We start from the raw sequence: 14,641 nt of genomic DNA on the forward strand, positions 1-14,641 counted from the left end.
TGGACAAATGTTTAGACATGTTATCTACAGTATCAATTCTTATTCTCACTAATCTAATAACAATTATCACACTGATTCCCCCAAGAGATAATGCATCTTCAGAATTTCATACATTTCTCTACATTTATTTGCACTAATCTATAATAAAGATACATATACTCACTTTTTTTTTCTTGAAGCATAATTTATTCTTATCATACATGTACATCCAGTGCAGTGGCAAGAGATCTGTGCGCACAGACACAAAACACAAAAGGCAGGCAACTCTCTGTACTCACAGGAACAACTGCACACTTCCCATCATGCCACACACATATCCACTGTACAGTTGAAAAGGCAGAAATACAAATAACCGAATATAGCATTGAGCAGTCGAGCTGAATAAACAAAGATTGTTGCTAAATGTTGTGTGTTGTGATGCAAGCCGTTGTTTGAAAAATGCGCTTGGAGCCTGATGTGCTAGAATAGACAATAATAAAATAAATGTGACCTACAGACCTGCTCTGATGAAAGCCACTTGCTATTGTTTTATTGTTATTGAGCTGTATTTTAAGATAATAAGAATCCAATAACCTTTGATATGCCTGATTATAAGGGATCAACTGGAGTTTATACACTTTACATGAGTGATTGCAGTTGGCAGCCGGTGAACGGATGAAGAGAGGTGCTCTCAAGGTGCGAAATGAAGACTTGGGTGTCCACTAGATACATCACTGGTGTCAGCGAAAGTCTAAAACTGTGAATGGATGGTAAATGGTTGAAAAAAGCAAGATAACAGACCACAAACTGGTGCAATGTCTGATTAATAGCAGCATCCTGTCTGCTTCAATGAAGAGATAAAAGTTTTCATGACTTTGCCAAAGGAATGCTGGTGTGTATAGCCCTCTTAAAAAATTAAACAAATCCTCTTTCTACTTGCTGTCGTACTAAACCTGTCGCAATCGTACATTCTCTTGTGCTATCTTTCAACTTCATGACTTCAGGTTCAAATCTTTCGTTGTTCAAACGCTCCTCAGATCCTCTGAACATGTGAGAGTGATTTCATGTGTTATAATGCAATTTGTCACGTTTTAGATCGATTTTCGACCCATTTCCTGTTGTAGTTCCTTTGGGCAAAAGGGGAGTATTATGTGATGGGAATCTATTCCACTCCATTTCTCTGGTTTGGAGGTCCATAAAAAGAAACCCTGCAACCTTTGGTGGAGGAATGTGTCATTAATGGACGGATTTAAATCAAAACCAAGAGTTCTTAAAATGCTATTCCTTTGTGGACACACATTGCTTGTTTTTTTTTTACAGAAAAGATTCCCAATTTCTTCTACAAAGTCTATCTGTGGTGTTTCTTAGTCCTGTGATCCAGAGCTGGAATGTGGAATCCCTCCAGGACTGTGGTCTGAGGCCCGTCCCATCATCTCCTGGCCCCACTCTCTGTGACTGGACTCCTGGAGGCCTCGTCCTGTGGTCTCTATGGGCAGGGCACAGGAAGCGATAGCAGCCAGCAAACAGCAGCAGCAGTACACCGACAGAGTCAGGTACACAGATGATTCCAGCATCACCTTGAGGAAAGAAGCAGAGACAAATTCTTCTAGGTCACGCATTCAACAGTTTAGTAAGATTCAAGTCTTAGATTAATGTTTTTAAAGAAGTCTCTAATGTTCACCAAGATTGCATTTATTTGATCAAAAACACAGTAACAACAGTAACACTGTGAAATATTAATACAATTTAAAAGAACTGATTTCTATGTCAATACATTGAATTTATCATTTTTTTTACTTTGATGGCAAAGCTAAATCTTCAGCATCATTACTCCAGTCTTCAGTGTCCTATGATCCTTCAGAAATCATTCTAATATGCTGATTTCGTGCTCAAGAAACATTTCTTATTATTATTACTGCTGAAAATGGTTGTGCCGCTTATTGTTTTTGCATAAACCACAACACATTTTTCAGGATTCAAAAGAATAATATAGTATAAATAATAGTGTGTAATAGTTTAGTGTATACAAAAATGTGAACACAAACCTTGCTTCGAGTTTTTTTTTCATAAATGTAAAATAATTTTAAGTACAAACTTATTAATGAATCATCATTTCTGAAAACATTTACACACATGCAGTTAGTGAATGAGCCCCCTTGTCTTTTTCGTCTCTCTTTTTTAGTCATATTTCTGGTAACTCTTTGAATTGTTGTTCGCAGAGTGAGTTTTTTGCAAGCTGGACTCAAAATCATGCAGCCCACATGAGCACCAGAGCTCAGCATATCTGATCATCTGCCCAAACTGCCACAGATTCAACACCACTGTAATACATGAAGTGTTTTAACTGTTAAAAGCAAATATAAAAAGTAAATAAAAAAATAGCAAGTATATTGGATCTCCAGCATTTATAATATCATTCAAAATATTTTTTATAAAACGGATAGTTCTGGTCCTTGATTCTGATTGGTTGAGCCAAGTTCGAAGCTGTTGTAAATTACACTACAAACATACACCTTTGTTTACGTTTGTGTGTTGCTCGGCAACCACTTTGTTGGAACCACAACCGTTTCTGAGGAACTACATTGTTTGGCGGAAGAATAATGTTTTTACTAATATATTTACACTTTATTTGCTCTGTTTTATTTTGTGAAACCTTACCACGTATATGGAATAACCGTTTTATAAAAGCAATAAGCCCCGTGAAGCCATGGTTTACAGTGAATTTATAACAGCTAAAGGGGTTTTCCGCTTCGCGTCGTGCCTAACAACACCCCTTAGCTGTTATAAATTCACTGTAAACCACGGCTTCTTGGGGCTTATTGCTTTATTATAATATTTGTTGTTTTTTAGTCTGTGCGTATTTTTGATTGGGTATTTACATTATTCTGTATTTTATGTCCTTTATTTGTTATTATTTCCACACCTGTGCCACAAATGGTGTGATGAGAGCTCCAACCCGAGCCATCCCACTACTGGTGCCCAAACCCAGTGCCCTCGTGGCTGTGGGATACACCTGCAAAAGAAATACTGAGTGAGTTATAGCAAAGATCTTCTCAGTGTGAACATTGAACTGTTACTTAACCACAGGGTGGTTAGTGAATGGATCTATCTGACCTACATGGACCTATTACTTCACTAAAGTTTCTTCAGCATGCTGTTATGCTGTAAACACTTTCAAAATCAGTTAAATATCACGGACAGAGATTAATGTAGTTAGGTAAACTGCTTCGCTCCTTTAGGTAATATACAGTCAGTAACTACGTTCTTAAGCAACCTACAGACACTCTATGTAATATTCAACCCTTCAGTCCTGTTTCTGGAGATGAACTCCAGTGGTTCATGAAAAGTAGGATGACAAAGCAGCCTGTTTTATGTCAGGTGAGCTGTTGCAATGGCTGCCAAGTGCTGGGAGTGAGCCAGGACCTGGACGCTTCCCAAGGTCAAAATCCTTCTCCAGCACAGCTGTTGCCTTGAGCAAAACATTTAACACTACACTGACAGTCTACAGGCTTTACTCTCCATACAGTTCATCTGCCAAGAGTGTCAAATGTTCAATTACATATTCCTTTGACAGGGCAAAGAAGGATAGAGCTTCCCTTTGAGCCTCAGTTCTTCCACAAAATAATTCTATATCAACTGAAATGAATTGAAAAAGAGTTCTCACCTCAGGGGTGTACACATATGCAGCCTGGAAACCTCCAGCGATAAAAGCCCTCGCAATGAATATAAATACTGTCAAAGATGTCCTGCAATATAGGCAATGTAGTTATTCACAGTATGTTCACAAATGTGATTACCACAGGCTTGAATGCCCTAGAAAAATGACAGTAATAGAAGTGCTTCTGACCTTCCCACACAGCCGTAGAGCGGCACAATGCAGAGGGAGAAGACAAAGAAACACAATGCCATAGTCATCCTCCTCCCTAATCGATCAATCGCCCACAGGGTCACCAGCAGGCCTGTGATGCATCAATCAATACGTTTGCCACATTTTCTTTATGCCTGCCATAACTTATTTAAAAATTAGATGTTAAAGGAATAGTTCACTCAGAAAATGAACATTTGCTGAAACTTCAAAATGTAGATGAGTTTGTTTCTTCATTGGAACAGATTTGAAGAGATTTAGCATTTAGCTCACCAATGGATCCTCTGCAGTGAATGGGTGCCGTCAGAATGAGAGTCCAAACAGCTGATAAAAACATCACAATAATCCACACGACTCCAGTCTATCTCAAAATCCACTGACATTTGTTTAGAATTGTTTTGGACTGTTTTTGGTGCATAATTTGTGCATATTTCCTTCCTGATTCAGACAAGATGACTTTTTTTCTGGAGCTATCAATATTATGGGTAGAGGACTCCTGTTTTAGCTGGAAGCAACAGTTTGAAGTTAAGAACATTCTAATGATGAATTTGTTTCTTACAAACAAGCTATTCACTTCACAAGACATTATTTGATGAACTTGAGTGGTGTGAATTACTTGTGGATTATTGTGATGCTTTTATCATCTGTTTCAGCTTTCATTCTGACGGCACCCATTCACTGCAGAGGATCCATTGGTGAGCAAGTGATGTAATGCTTAATTTACAGTCAAACCAAAATTTATTCAGACACATTCAATGTTTCTCACAGTATCACAGTTTATTCGCTATAGTTAGCGAATAGTAAAATGGTAATAAAATACGACAAGAACATCAGAACAAATTCATCTTGATAATGTCAGATAACTTTGATAGAAAGGTATATGTAATGAATTAGGTAGAATAGCTGTCAGTACACAATTAGATAATACCGATTTAGGTCAACCAATTACCAAGCAATGCTTAATTTTGTTCAGTCTGTGGTGAAAAAGGTCACATTAGCAATTAAAGGTTGTGTATGGTTAGCATTCTACCACTCTATAGTTTGAAATGATATTAAACACACTGGTTTACATACTATTTTTTTTTTAAAACATTAGGCAGTATACAGGTTATACTGTACAGTATTGAATAATTGTGGTATTCTATTGTATACATAGTCCTTACATTCTCGCACTATGCTCCGGTCTGTTTTTTAAACACACAAAAGCTTTGACTCACTACCACAGGCGCCTCCCTCCTGGAAAAGCTCAGTGGTCAGCAAAACCACACCATAATATGAGAATGCGTTAGAGAACCTGCATCAGAAAGCACACAATAAACAGAATATGAACGAAAGCAGCAAGAACACAAAACTTTGTGGAATATCTGAGTGAAATTGCGAAACAAAAGAGTGAGATGTATATGTCACAGTTTACTTTATTTTGCTATCCTCACTTACATAAATGAACTATAGTGTCCTGCACCCACTAGTAAAAAGATATCAAAAATGATATCTGGTGTCTGAATAATTCAGAATTCAGGGTTCAGAATAGCCTTAGAGTGAGTACATTTTCATTTTTGAATGAGCTATTCCTTTAATGGCATTATAATTCAAATATATACCAGGAAACTCAGAAAGTGTGGTCCACAGAAGGTCTTTGTAATCATCTGAATTCAGATATTTGCACTCCAAACTGCAACTTGGCTCCCTTTTACTGCCCTTCGCCCCTAGGGGGAGACACACGACCAATATATGCACACAGAATCCATTAGTTGTGTATGGTTAGCATTCTACCACTGTATAGTTTGAAATGATATTAAACACACTGATTTACATACTATTTTAAAAAAAAAACATTAGGCAGTATACAGGTTATACTGTACAGTATTGAATAATTGTGGTATTCTATTGTATACATAGTCCTTACATTCTCGCACTATGCTCCGGTCTGTTTTTTAAACACACAAAAGCTTTGACTCACTACCACAGGCGCCTCCCTCCTGGAAAAGCTCAGTGGTCAGCAAAACCACACCATAATATGAGAATGCATTAGAGAACCTGCATCAGAAAGCACACAATAAACAGAATATGAACGAAAGCAGCAAGAACACAAAACTTTGTGGAATATCTGAGTGAAATTGCGAAACAAAAGAGTGAGATGTGACAAAAATCTCAGGGAACAAAAAAAGTCCTTTAAAGCTTTAGTAGTAGACATTTACATAATGTGATTGAATGAGTGTTTACACAATAATTAATAGAACTTTGGAGAACCATCTTACCATATGAACCAGAGCAGAACAGTGGTCCAACGGAAGTGTGGAGAGAAAAGATCTTGAATTTTCCCCCTGTCCTCCTGAACACAAAAAATAACAATTATACCCTAAATAAAGAGAGATCAAATGACAAAATATGTATAAGAGAGAGAGAGAGAGAGAGAGAGAATAAATACAGTAATACTGTGAAATATTATTAAAATGGAAAATAACTGCTTTCTATTTTAACATATTTTGATAAATATATATAATTTATTCCTGTCATGGCACATCTGAATTTAGCAGCCATTACTCCAGTTTTCAGTGAAACATTTAGTATTATCAATGCTGAAAATGGTTGCACTGCTTAATATTTTTGCAGAAACCATTTTTTAGGATTCTTTGATGAATAGAAATTCAAAAGAATAACAATGTAAGTAGTATAAATAATATTATCTAATAGTTTTCTACAGACAAAAACATGAACATGTGGTTTAAGTTGGTTCTATTTTTTTCATAAATTTAGGATCATTTCAAGTACAAACATAATAATGAATCATAATGTCTGTATGAAAACTTTCACACACCAATGCAGATTCAACGCCTATAGCACACTGAATTATAGTAAGTGTTTTAACTATATAATACCAAGTAAAGAAAGCCGTAAATGGCATAAATGATATAAAGTATATTTAACTAGTGTTTTACCTGTCTGGCCACTATGAGTTTTCCCAGCGGCATGGGGACATTATTCTCTGTTGCAATGCGTTTGAGTGTGTTTAAAGCCTTCTCCTGGTTTCCTGTCAGGACGTCGTAACGAGCGCTCTCCGGCAGCCACTGTTGATGTGCATTAGACATTTTGCTTACTCTATTGTTCAGACGATATATTGCTCACCCCACAAAAAATGGCTTGGTCTGTCCATATCTAGCTCTAAGAGCTGATATTTGAGAACTTCATACTTACAAAGCAAAAAAAAGCAAAAATGAAGAGTGGAATGGTGGAGAGGGCCAGCAGCCAGCGCCAGCCCAAAGTTGGCATCACCAAAATAGCCAGCAGCACTTCAAATACTGTACCCAACGCCCAGAATATCTACAGCAGATCAGAGAGAAAAAGACATTTAAGCTATACTAGTTATGAGGATTTCCATGCTTTGGTTCAACTTATAACTGAAACTATTTAATCATTCAAGCTATGATGATACCTGTATTTAAAGAATAGAATAGAATAGAATAGAATATTACCTCTATCAGCAGAATGCAAGTGGCTCTGGACCGCATGGGGAGAAACTCAGCATACAATGTTACTCTTATAGGAGAGATCAAAAGTTTGCTGTAAGTCTCTAATTATTTAATGATATTGTTATATAAAATGGTAAACTGTAATGGAGAATTTATAGATTAAAAGAACTTGCAAATCTCCTTACCATAATTCATTAAATGTTTGTACGCTACCATTCAAAAGTTTGCGGTCAGAACAGAAGGACTTTCTTTTTTATTAAATTTTTACTTTTATTTAACATGGATGCATTAAATTATTTTTTGCATCGTTTAAAAAAAATCAATTTAAAATAAATTCAATACATTTTGAATTTCTTACAAAAAAAAAATCTTGAAAAAGTAACACAACTATTCTCAACATTGATAATTATAAGAAACGTTACTTGAACACCAAATCAGCATATTAGAATGTGACTGCTGAAAATTCAGCTTTGCCATCACAGGACTAAATTAAATATTAAAATCTATTCAAATAGATTTCCAATTGAAATATTTCACAATATTACAGTTTTACAGTATTTCTGACCAAATGCAGCCTTGATGAGAATAAGACTTTCAGAAACTTTAAAAAATCCACACGACGCCAAACTTCTAAACGGTTGTGTGTGCATTCAGATCCGAGTCACACTTACGATTGTGGAGCCCCTCCAATGCCGAAGCCCACCAGAGCTCTGAGGAACAGAATCCATCCGTATATAGGTGCAAACGCACTGAGGAGGCTGTAAAACAGGGTCCATAATACACTCATCTTCAAACCCTACCACAAACACACACACACACACACACACACAGCTCGAATCAGTCCCCGCTGGTGCACAGTGAGATTAGAAACAACATTGTTGCCGTTGGACATGCACATACTGCTCTTTAATTTATAAACATACTCACTGTTTTTCTCCCATATCTATCAGATATGTTTCCCCATAATGAAGAACTGATCATCATTCCAATAAATACTACCTGTTTCAGAGAAGGTAAGAGACTCATTACATATGTGCAGTGCAGTTATTCAGGCAAACACATTTATGAACGATGCAAAGCTTAACGGAACAAGAACATTTCTACTGCCAAACCTGTCTAAAAAAGCATGAGGGGAGTCATTATTGACTCGAGGAGTAGTGTACAGTACCGAAGTTAGCAGTGCCACCTCCCAGCTGGGCAGTGCCCACTCACAGTGCAGTTGAGGGGCCAATATACTGAGAATCATCATCTCCATGGCGTCGGCCATCTGCACACAAATACAACCATCAGAAATATGGAAACAAATATAGCAACTACTCCATTTACAGCTTATAAAATGATAGTGTTCATTTGAATAATATAAAATAATAAAATGTTTCATTTCAAAGCCAAACTGATTGTAATTATACAGGGTTGTGAGGGTACGACAATTATTCCCTCTCTGGATTTCGTTTAAGTTTTGTTACCCAGGAAAGTCCAGTCAGGATGGACAGTTTCCACTGGAACGTTCCAAAGCCAATGGCTTCCACTGCATCCTCAACCATGAAGGTATCTGTTAAAAGAGCAACATATGGAGAACAGTTCTGCCTTAAAGACGCTTAGTGAGCTGTCTGATAATGCAATCAACTATCCTGTATTTTGGAAGCATTTAACATGCTCAAAAGTGTTATTTTAGTATAATTTATATACAATTACAGTATTTATTAACACATTGCCTTAGCTCTTATTTTTTTTATTTTCGATTTTCATTTTAATTTTAGTTTAAGCTTCATTCATTTTTTAATGTGCATGTTTTAGTTTAGTTTTTTAATATATTTCTGCTGAATTTATTTTTATTTCGGTTTTAGTGTTAGTTATTTACTTCAGTTTAAACTTTTTTTCTTCAGTAAATTTTATTTCTGTTATTTGCCAGGGCAACATTTCTAATTTTCATTTAAGTGTTTGGTAGCACTTCAGTATAGTGACCAATTCTCACTATTAATTGCTTGTTTGCATGCATATTATAGTGTATTGGCTATTTATTAGTACTTCTAAAGCGCATATTCTGCATGACCATATTCTACATCCCTAATCCTACCCAACACCTACACTTAAACAGTAATTAGGAGTTTATTGACGTTAAAAGTCGTAGTTAATAGTTAATTAATAACCAGAATTGGACCTTAAAATAAAGAGTGACCAAGTTTTTTTTTTTTTTTCAAATATTTATATTTTATTTCAGCTTTATTTCAGATAACAAAAAAATTACAAATCAACTAGATCAATTTTAAAAAGTTTTGGTTAACACTGGTTTTGAGCCCTGGCTCAAGAAATATTCCTGAAAAACACATTTGTGACCCTGGACCACAAAACCAGTCATAATGGTCCATTTTTAGAAATGGCCGAGATACAACTATTTGAAAATCTGGAATCTGAGGGTGCAAAAAAATCTAAATATTGAGAAAATCAGATTTAGAGTTGTCCAAAAAAGGTCTTAACAATGCATATTACTAATCAAAAATGAAGTTTTGAAATATTTATGGTAAGAAATTTACTAAATATCTTCATGGAACATGATCTTAATATCCTAATGATTTTTGGCATAAAAGAAAAATCGATAATTTTGACCACTGTTGCCAAGGTGATGAGAGAGCTTGCTGTTTGTGCAATCCCTCTTCTGGGGTTCTGGAACGAAAGCACAAGAGAAAGCCAGACGTGCGAAGAGACTGTGGAGCGATGTTTGAAACTGTGATTCACAACCGACAGCCTTAATGGGGCGACCGGATGACAGGCATCTTCTCACTGAATGAAAACTGCTGTTTGAAGAAAACAACAACAGATGCTCTAGCGGTAGTCAGGGGGGATTTTACTCTACAAATATCCTCACAGCTATGAAGACAGACTGGATCAGGGAGCAGTAAATAAGAGGAGCACACAGATATCCCACGGTGTAATTACTGTAATTGCAGTGCTCACAGCGACACTATGAGCAATAAAGCTTTCATGAGCAGACAGGCAGTGTAATTAAACAGATGACCTCTCCACGCTCAGCAGAGACAAACGTTCAAAAAAACCCAGAAACCAGGATGCAGATCATAAACCATCTGAAATTAGCAACGGTTTCGATGACAGAACAGACACGAGCTCCTGCAGACATTAAGAAAATGCTAAGAATGTGACGATTTCATCAGTATTATTTTGAAAAAGACTGAAGCCTATAGCTGAAACAAGCTACAATTAAGAGCGCTGCCATCATGATTTCTGCACACCGTCAGATGGCGACTGGGCCTACTGCCAAGCACAACTATTTGAAAATCTGGAATCTGAGGGTGCAAAAAAATCTAAATATTGAGAAAATCAGATTTAGAGTTGTCCAAAAAAGGTCTTAACAATGCATATTACTAATCAAAAATGAAGTTTTCAAATATTTATGGTAAGAAATTTACTAAATATCTTCATGGAATATAATCTTTACTATATATAATAATAAAATAAGATTTTTGGCATAAAAGAAAAGTCAATAATTTTGACCAATGTATTGTTGACTATTGCTACAAATATACCTGCTACTTAGGTATTAGGACTGGTTTTGTGGTCCAGGATCACATTTGTTACACAAAAATGTAACAACTGGTGAACAATAAGCATATTAATGAACTAATCATACCATCAGTGGGGTTGGCAAATTCCCGAGGCACCGGAGCAGCATCAGCCAGGGAAACAGACTCCATATCCATCCGTCCTCCCTCCACCTGCAAAGCCTCTTCCCTGCCGCCACACTCATCCTCTGAGCGAGCGCTTTCACCTGTACGCCGAAATTTCACCACTCTGTCAGAGAGACAACCAGGCAGACAGATAATAAGGTACAGAATCAACCAGATCGACACATTTCTGAAGCGCTGCATATGAATGGTTCTGAGCCAATGACTAAAACAGCCAATAAGGAGAGGATTCGGAATGAAATATGCTCTATATCTTTCTGCTGCGGCTGTTTAAATAGGCCTGACAGCTTAATCACAGCTTTAGCAATGCCTATGCATAATATAGCAGCAGCCCATGCAGCCAATACACAGTATATGCTGTTTTTTTGTAATGTGGCAGGCCAAAATAAATCATTCGACAGAACAAGGCTCTGTATGTGGAATACAGCTGCAATGTGCAGGACAGAATGATGCACATAATAAGAGACTGTTGCCAAGGTGATGAGAGAGCTTGCTGTTTGTGCAATCCCTCTTCTGGGGTTCTGGAACGAAAGCACAAGAGAAAGCCAGACGTGCGAAGAGACTGTGGAGCGATGTTTGAAACTGTGATTCACAACCGACAGCCTTAATGGGGCGACCGGATGACAGGCATCTTCTCACTGAATGAAAACTGCTGTTTGAAGAAAACAACAACAGATGCTCTAGCGGTAGTCAGGGGGGATTTTACTCTACAAATATCCTCACAGCTATGAAGACAGACTGGATCAGGGAGCAGTAAATAAGAGGAGCACACAGATATCCCACGGTGTAATTACTGTAATTGCAGTGCTCACAGCGACACTATGAGCAATAAAGCTTTCATGAGCAGACAGGCAGTGTAATTAAACAGATGACCTCTCCACGCTCAGCAGAGACAAACGTTCAAAAAAACCCAGAAACCAGGATGCAGATCATAAACCATCTGAAATTAGCAACGGTTTCGATGACAGAACAGACACGAGCTCCTGCAGACATTAAGAAAATGCTAAGAATGTGACGATTTCATCAGTATTATTTTGAAAAAGACTGAAGCCTATAGCTGAAACAAGCTACAATTAAGAGCGCTGCCATCATGATTTCTGCACACCGTCAGATGGCGACTGGGCCTACTGCCAAGCGTCAGCAGCACAGGAATAACATCAGCATTTTCAAAACTCTTACATGCATCAGTGGAAAGACCTTTACTGCAACACAGATGATCAGTGACACACAAGGACAGATTTACATTTATTTGTAACTTGCACTGTCTTGTTAAGATGCCATTGATGCACTGGGCGATCAGTCATCAAGACCAAGACGTTTGGCTGTTCATGAATGGCCTTTCAAATTCCTTTTAAAACCAGTCGTACTTTGTGCTGTGCTGAAAATCCTTTACCTAATATAGTTTTCTCTGTCCAAAATGACCGGCCTTTTAAAAACTGCTCGTAAGTTCCAAAAAGATTTACAAAACCTGTGTAAAACATTTTTAAAAAGACTGATTTGATAACAATATAGCAGAACTCTATAAGCAATTTTTGGGAACACTACAAGTGCAGCAATAACAAAAATATTTCGGGAAGGGTTTATACCATTCATGAGCAAAGTCGATAAGTTTTAGTCCAATGTGATAATATTAACTAGCATTTTTGGGGGAAAAGTCCAAATTATATGCTTTTTGCTATAATGTAAAAATGTTTGTAAATTGAACAGAAAAAGAAAGTAAAAATGTTACAATAAAAACTTTAGCTTAGTTTAAAATGATATTAGCTTTAACAGAGATAAATGCAATTTTAGCTTTAGCTTTTAGAAGCATAATAAAGTATTGTGTGATATGTGATTTACAATAAAATATTACTTTATGATGAAAATAATATTACACTTAATAGGACAACACAGTATATTTTTTTGTAGGCTTATGTAAAATTTATAATAGGCTATATCTTTGATAATAACTTTTTAAAGTGAATTTCTGGAAACCTGCTTCTTCCCTTTTTTAATTGTAAAATGAAGAGGGTTTTAATTTAACCTTGGGTTAACATATTTTTTTAAACCCTGGGTTAAGCGACATTTCAGTTTATAATTTTGAAAAGTGCTTAGTGCTGTATTTAACCCTAGGTTAAGAAGCCCTGCCACAGAAATCATTAAAAATAATTTAAAATGTGAACAAAAAGATCTATAAAAAGTGAATCTAAAAATCACAGCGTTGAACATTTTCTATAAGGCCAATCAAATTGGCTACGTGTTATTGCGTAAAACTATTTGAACACCATTCAAAGTGATCTGTGAGCAGAATGAGTGTCTATTCCACATTAAAACCCCACTCAGGCACAAATAACCATTGCATTATTCAATGGAATCGTCATGTACAATGCAAATGAATCAATGGACGAGGAAATATTAAATGCAACACAACGTTACTGCTTTAAAATACATAGCCTAAACAGTTGAATCTACTTGATCTGTTTACCAAACATACACCTTTGGCAATCCATACTGCCCAAATATCCTTATTCTACATCAGCCTACATCTACAGCAGCCATTATGTAAGCAGTGATTTTTTCAAATAAGTTGCATGAAAATCAATGTCACATTCTAGCAGCTGCAGGTCGCTAAACGGGCTGAAATGAACGGAATAGTGTTTGCATGACGGCTCAGGTCGGATGAAAGAAACGGCATGAAAAGCAGACTCACGGGAGCTGTCTTAACTGAAACAAATCATCGTCCATTATCGGTGTGTTCGTCGGGCTGCCGGTGTCTTTGTCTCATTGCCGTTACATTGCTGTCGGTTCGAGGCTGATTTCAGCACAGCGGGCGTGAGGACAGAGAAGAGCTCAGAGAGGGGCGGCGCGCTGCGGAGCGTCCATGATTCCTGCGCCTGTCGCGTCGCGTCGCGTCGCGTCGCTCGCTAGTGCTGGATCTCTGCAAAGGCTGGAACCAAAGCACCGAATACGTGCTGGAGACGATGAATCAAGACAATACACCTCCCCAAGAATTTTTTCCCATTCACGTTTTTATTTCTATATTAAGTAGTAAAGTCAATTATATTAATATTTAAATGTTCAATGACACAAAACATGTCTGTAAATGTTATAAATTACTGTAATAAATTAGATCTTAAAATAAAATAAATTAGATGTTTGGATTTAGCTATGCCTTTTACTATGCCTACTAGTGCATGAGGTCATGTTTATTAAAAAGATAAAGCTGATGATTCGACAGATATCCAGATTTCTATAATCTGCCGTCTAAAAGCAAGGTTATAGAGCTGAATATTGAAGAACTAGCCTACTTAGGCTACTCAGTCATTCTTGAGACGTGGGACAAAACAGGTCCAGCAAGGGTAGCTGCTATTAGCTTTAAAAAATAAAAATATTTTCAATTTTAAATGTCATGAGGGATTAATAATAGAATGTGTTTAACACAATTATCACCTTCAATTTAATTTTCTTCTGAGTACATTTATTTTTTCAATTTTGCACCCTGTTTTGTCCCACTTCTCAAGAATGACTGTAAAAGGATAATAAATAAAGAATAGTTTTGAGGAGTTGATGTATAACAAGTCTTTTTAATAAATTTTACACACACACACACACATATATATATATATACACACACACACACACACACA

The 14,641-nt window shown here is 36.7% G+C and overlaps 1 protein-coding gene across 1 annotated transcript; it reads right to left on the reverse strand.

The window, feature by feature from the left end:
• Positions 1-1,327: 1,327 nt before the first annotated feature.
• Positions 1,328-13,894, reverse strand: LOC107727159 (synaptic vesicle 2-related protein). Its single transcript, XM_016536945.1, has 16 exons — positions 13,705-13,894; positions 10,961-11,121; positions 8,781-8,866; positions 8,483-8,581; positions 8,242-8,313; positions 7,986-8,110; positions 7,318-7,381; positions 7,040-7,165; positions 6,784-6,912; positions 6,103-6,176; positions 5,805-5,881; positions 5,446-5,550; positions 3,827-3,938; positions 3,644-3,725; positions 2,903-2,992; positions 1,328-1,556 (listed from the first exon to the last, which is right to left on the reverse strand). Exons 1-16 carry the CDS (start codon positions 13,737-13,739, stop codon positions 1,344-1,346), a joined length of 1,650 nt encoding a protein of 549 aa, XP_016392431.1. The 5' UTR covers positions 13,740-13,894; the 3' UTR covers positions 1,328-1,343.
• Between the last annotated feature and the right edge of the window lie 747 nt (positions 13,895-14,641).

Source organism: Sinocyclocheilus rhinocerous, unplaced genomic scaffold (assembly GCF_001515625.1).
Source record: "Sinocyclocheilus rhinocerous isolate Xijiao unplaced genomic scaffold, SAMN03320098_v1.1 scaffold457, whole genome shotgun sequence".
Taxonomy (NCBI): domain Eukaryota; kingdom Metazoa; phylum Chordata; class Actinopteri; order Cypriniformes; family Cyprinidae; genus Sinocyclocheilus; species Sinocyclocheilus rhinocerous.

Excerpts from the sequence above, each read along its gene's own strand:
- LOC107727159 (XM_016536945.1), bottom strand. The coding sequence starts at position 13,739 with ATGGACGATGATTTGTTTCAGTTAAGACAGCTCCC. Across the intron at positions 7,382-7,985 it reads ATTGGAGGGGCTCCACAATC|AGTAACATTGTATGCTGAGT; the intron begins GTAAGTGTGACT and ends CTCTCCTATAAG. Across the intron at positions 6,177-6,783 it reads AACTCATAGTGGCCAGACAG|GAGGACAGGGGGAAAATTCA; the intron begins GTAAAACACTAG and ends TTTTGTGTTCAG.